General features: G+C 44.5%; 1 protein-coding gene across 1 annotated transcript; it reads left to right on the forward strand.

Moving 5' to 3' along the window:
• Positions 1-12: 12 nt before the first annotated feature.
• Positions 13-4,944, forward strand: LOC125527744 (protein FORGETTER 1-like). Its single transcript, XM_048692263.1, has 2 exons — positions 13-3,469; positions 4,397-4,944. Exon 1 carries the CDS (start codon positions 30-32, stop codon positions 3,453-3,455), a length of 3,426 nt encoding a protein of 1,141 aa, XP_048548220.1. The 5' UTR covers positions 13-29; the 3' UTR covers positions 3,456-3,469; positions 4,397-4,944.
• The last annotated feature ends 376 nt before the right edge of the window (positions 4,945-5,320 follow it).

Genomic DNA, 5,320 nt, shown 5'->3' on the forward strand with positions numbered 1-5,320 from the left:
CACCGCCTCCGCCCGCGCCCCCAGTCCCAATGCCGCACATGCCCTTCCTACCGATGATGCCGCCGCCGCGCATGCCGATGGCCCCAATGGTCCCGCCGCCCGAGCCGCCGGAGGAGATCAACGAGGTTGCGTTTGACGTTGAGCGCGAGGAAGACGAAGGTGACACTGTTGGTGAAACTTTCATGGACTATAGGCCTCCTAAGCTGTCTCTTGGTCTTCCTCATCCGGACCCTGTGGTAGAGACTTCATCTTTATCAGCGGTGCAGCCTCCTGAACCTACTTACAGCCTGGCTATTATGGATGAATTGGATGAGACCAGGGCATTGTCATGCTTACAGATTGAGACAATAGTGTATGCTTGTCAGAGGCATCTTCACCATCTCCCTACTGGTGCTAGAGCAGGTTTCTTCATCGGTGATGGAGCCGGTGTTGGTAAAGGGCGTACAATTGCTGGATTGATCTGGGAGAATTGGCAACAGGGGAGGCATAAGGCATTGTGGATTTCCATTGGTTCAGACTTGAAATATGATGCCCGCAGAGATTTGGATGATGTTGGTGCAAAATGTGTGCAAGTGCACGCGTTGAACAAGCTGCCATATTCTAAGTTAGACTCAAAGGCCACTGGGATCACAGACGGAGTTGTTTTTGTAACTTATAGCAGTTTAATAGCATCCTCTGAGAAAGGGTATTCACGTTTGCGGCAGCTGGTAGAGTGGTGTGGATCTGAGTACGATGGTCTTGTGGTGTTTGATGAGTGCCACAAGGCTAAAAATCTGATTCCTGAGGCAGGAGGTCAGCCCACTCGCACTGGTAAATCAGTTCTTGAGATCCAGGAAATGTTACCTGAAGCTCGAGTGGTTTACTGCTCAGCAACTGGTGCATCAGAGCCTCGGAATTTAGGCTACATGGTCCGGCTTGGTCTCTGGGGGGACGGAACATCATTTCAGAGTTTTCACCAATTTCTAGGTGCTCTTGAGAAAGGTGGTGTGGGTGCCCTTGAACTTGTTGCTATGGACATGAAAGCTAGGGGCATGTATGTTTGCCGCACACTTAGTTATAAGGGTGTTGATTTTGATGTTGTGGAGGCACCTCTAGAGGACAGAATGATGAATATGTACAGAAAGGCAGCTGAATTTTGGGCTGAGTTACGTGTTGAGCTCCTATCGGCAAATGAGTACTATGCAGAAGACAAGAGCAATTCGGCTCAGATATGGCGGTTATACTGGGCCAGCCATCAGCGTTTCTTTAGGCATATGTGTATGTCTGCAAAGGTACCTGCTGTTGTGAAGTTGGTGAAGGAAGCCTTAGCAGAAGAAAGATGTGTGGTGGTTGGTCTCCAGAGCACTGGTGAAGCTCGAACAGAGGAAGCTATCACAAAATATGGTGTTGAAATGGAAGACTTCATTTCTGGCCCTAGAGAGTTGCTTCTTAAGCTGGTAGAAGATAACTATCCCTTGCCTCCAAAACCTGATTGTTCTCAGCAAGGTGAAGACAAGGTTACGGAGGTCCAGCGTAAGCGGCATTATGGACCCGATGTATCCTTAAAAGGACGAGTTAGGAAACTCGCAAAAATGGAAGATAGTGATGATGGAATGGATGCGCACTCTCCATTGGAGTCAGACCATGAATTAACAGATTCTGAAGAGGAATTGCATATGTGTCAGATCTGCAATACCGAGGAGGAGAAGAGCCTGTTGCTTCATTGTTCCAATTGTGCTACAAGTGTTCACCCTGGCTGTCCAATTCCACCATGGACTGGAACGTTGACAGATGATTGGTTATGTTATGCATGCAAGGAGATAATAGAAGGCTATTTTAAAGAGAGAGATGCTTACATGGCTGAACTATCAAAGAGATATGACAGTGCAGTGGACAGGAAGTCAAAGATTTTAGAAATCATCCGTGCTTTAGATTTGCCTAATAATCCTCTAGATGATATCATTGATCAGCTAGGTGGTCCAGACAATGTTGCAGAAATAACTGGAAGGCGTGGCATGCTAATAAGAGCATCAGATGGAAAAGGTGTTGTTTACCAGGCGCGGAACACGAAAGAAATTGCATTGGACATGATCAATATGCATGAAAAGCAGCTATTCATGGACGGAGAAAAGTTCATCGCAATAATATCGGAAGCAGGATCAGCTGGTGTTTCCTTACATGCTGATCGAAGGGTAAAAAATCAGAGAAGAAGAGTACACATAACACTTGAACTTCCTTGGAGTGCAGACCGTGCAACCCAGCAGTTTGGGAGAACACATCGTTCTAATCAAACTTCTGCACCTGTATATAGGATTCTTTTTACCAACCTTGGTGGTGAAAAACGATTTGCATCAATTGTGGCAAAGCGACTAGAGTCTCTTGGAGCTTTAACACAAGGAGATCGAAGAGCTGGACCATCACTTAGTGCTTTTAACTATGACAGCAGTTATGGAAAAAAGGCCCTGACATTGATGTACAGGGGTATAATGGAACAGGATGCATTTCCAGTTGTGCCTTTGGGATGCTCTGAGAATCAATCTAGTCTCCAAGAATTCATCACTAGATCAAAAGCTGCGTTAGTGGCAGTTGGAATTATCAGGGATGCTGTAATCTGCATTGGAAAACATGGAGGAAAGCTTACTGGTAGGATTGTTGATTCTGATATGCATGATGTGGCCCGTTTCCTCAACCGTATTCTGGGATTAGCTCCAAACATCCAGAATAGGTTATTTGATCTCTTCACAAGCATACTCGATGTAGTAATTCAGAATGCACGAAGTGAAGGACGGCTTGATTCTGGTATTGTTGATATTAAAGCAAAAAGGGTTGAAATGAAAGAACCGCCGAAGACAGTTCACGTTGATAGCCTATCTGGTGCTTCCACGGTATTGTTCACTCTTACAATTGACCGTGGAGTTACTTGGGAGTCGGCTAAGGCAATGCTTGAAGAAAGGCAGAAAGATGGTGCGTGTTCTTCTAATGAAGGGTTTTACGAGTCCCGGAGAGAGTGGATGGGCAGGAGGCATTTCATACTAGCGTTTGAAGGCTCAACGGAAGGAATGTACAGAGTAACTCGCCCTGCCGTTGGGGAAGCTTCGAAGGAGATGCCTTTCGCTGAACTAGAAGGAAAGTACAAGAAGGCCTCATTGGCTGGCAAAACTGGGGAAGGCTGGCAGGAAGAATATGATGTGTCGTCCAAGCAGTGCATGCATGGGCCCAAGTGCAGACTTGGAAGCGATTGTACTGTGGGCAGAAGGTTACAGGAGATTAATGTTTTGGGTGGTCTAATACTTCCTGTGTGGGGCGCGGTAGAAAAGGCCCTGAATAAGCAGGCCCGACAGGCTCACAAGAGGATACGTGTCGTACGCCTGGAGACAACAGATGACAACCATCGGATTGTTGGGCTAGTCATTCCAAACACAGCAGTGGAGTCAGTGTTAGAAGGTCTGCAGTGGGTCCAGGACATCGACGAATGATGTGTAAACTACAGGTTATTTCTCTGCACATTCTTCGGTCTGGTGTTGTCTACCAAATTTCTGTAGCTAAGGAGGTAGCTTTCGAGGTTTAAGCTTTCTTCTTCTTTCTTCATGGGGTGGGAGAGCACAGCTTGGTGTGATGGATGATGGTTAGCTCCGAGATTAGGAAAGTAAATACCACATCTTCTGTTTATTGGAGTATTTTTTTTTCTTGCTCAAGTCTTGCTAAAAAACATATTCTGTCACCCACAAGTTGAAGGGCCATCAATGAATGAAGAATAGTGATTCCCCTGTCAACGGCATTTAGTAAACTGTAAAACTGCTTGTTTTTGGGAAGATATATCGTTTGGAAATTCCCCATTAGCTAAACAGTTTGGGGACTTGCACTGTCTAGTTAATGAAAAGAACAAAACTGTGTTTGATCTCTGGGATGAGATACAGTTAAGATGTAGTACTCCCTACTAAATCAGCGCCAATTAATATGGATCGGAGGGTACCTTTCTGATAACCTTTTCAGTAGAGCTTATGAGTCTGTGGTATGATCCTGAGTCAATAGCTAAGTCTGGTTTAGTCAGAACAGGAAGATTCTTTAATTATGGCAATATGAATCTAAGGGGGTGTAGTCTTTGTGTGTCATTGTTAATTTTAGAGGTGTCCAACCTATCTTTCTTCCTGTTGTGTGGCATGTGAAGGTGCCACCCAAAATCCAAGGGTTTTTTGTGGCCTCTATCCCAAAATAAAGTGATGACATATGACATTATGGCTAAACCTCTTTAGTGTATCCACTGTACTGAAATTGAATCAATATGTCCTCTGTTTGAGTGCATTGTTTTTACTAGGACAGTTTGGGATGGTGTTAAGCAAGTGCTTTTAAAGGTGCCATTGTTGCGCTTAAACAATCTCTAGTTTCTGATTGAAAAACCTGGATCTCTCTGAAACAGGTTTGGCATCTGATACTGGGGGCTACCTGGTGGAGTGTCGAGGGATCTATCTACCACTCAAGAACTTAAGGTCACCCCTGCTACTAGAACCATGGATTCATTCATCTTGTGCGGCAGCCGTTGGCGATGCAGATCATGGAGTAGCTTCGCTCTAGTGATTGATGGAAGGAGGGGTGGGGCGACGAAATCCATGGCGTCGGATTCTAGTTGTAGCGTCTTCTCCTCCCTCCCTGGTGTGGGTGGTCTTTTGGTTGAGTCTGCAGTTTACTGCTTTGCTGTAATGGTGCTTGGGTGCCCTGAATTTGGTTGGCCTTTTATCCGTTTTGGCTGGGGCCTGGGGGTAGAAACATGTATGTAGGCTTAAAGTTTGGCTGCTTGAAAACCTGATAACATCTTGCACTTGGGGGGACGTTCTATGGCATGTGGGCCCCTGATGTGACTAGAATTCAGTGCTGTGGATGCATCCTTGACGTTATGAGGTTCTAGTTGTGAGTTCCTTCATTTTATATTGTCGTTGGAAACTTATTGGAAATGTGAACTCAGTGAAATGCTTTTGGTGTCCAACATACATTTAGCTGGTCAAGCTGAGAGCCTAAGAATATGTGCATGCATTTTATTTTTATTTTTTGGGGAATTGCATATGTGCATGCATTATAAACCCAGACAAAGCAAAGCTTTTGTCTCCATTTCAAAAAACAAAAGAAAAAACCCAGACAAATGGTTAATAATCAAATCAAAATCCCCCTAAATGACAATTTAAGCTTTCTAAATCATTCCAAATTTGTTTGAGCGAATTTTTCAAACAACTCCTAGTCATTTCTAGGTAAAAGCAATCAATCACAAAAAAATTAGTGAAAATTTTAATTCCCTGTGATTTTATTATCGACATTCCGAATTTGAAAAACTTGGGATGTGACAAGGTAT

Source organism: Triticum urartu, unplaced genomic scaffold (genome assembly GCF_003073215.2).
Source record: "Triticum urartu cultivar G1812 unplaced genomic scaffold, Tu2.1 TuUngrouped_contig_4387, whole genome shotgun sequence".
Lineage (NCBI taxonomy): Eukaryota > Viridiplantae > Streptophyta > Magnoliopsida > Poales > Poaceae > Triticum > Triticum urartu.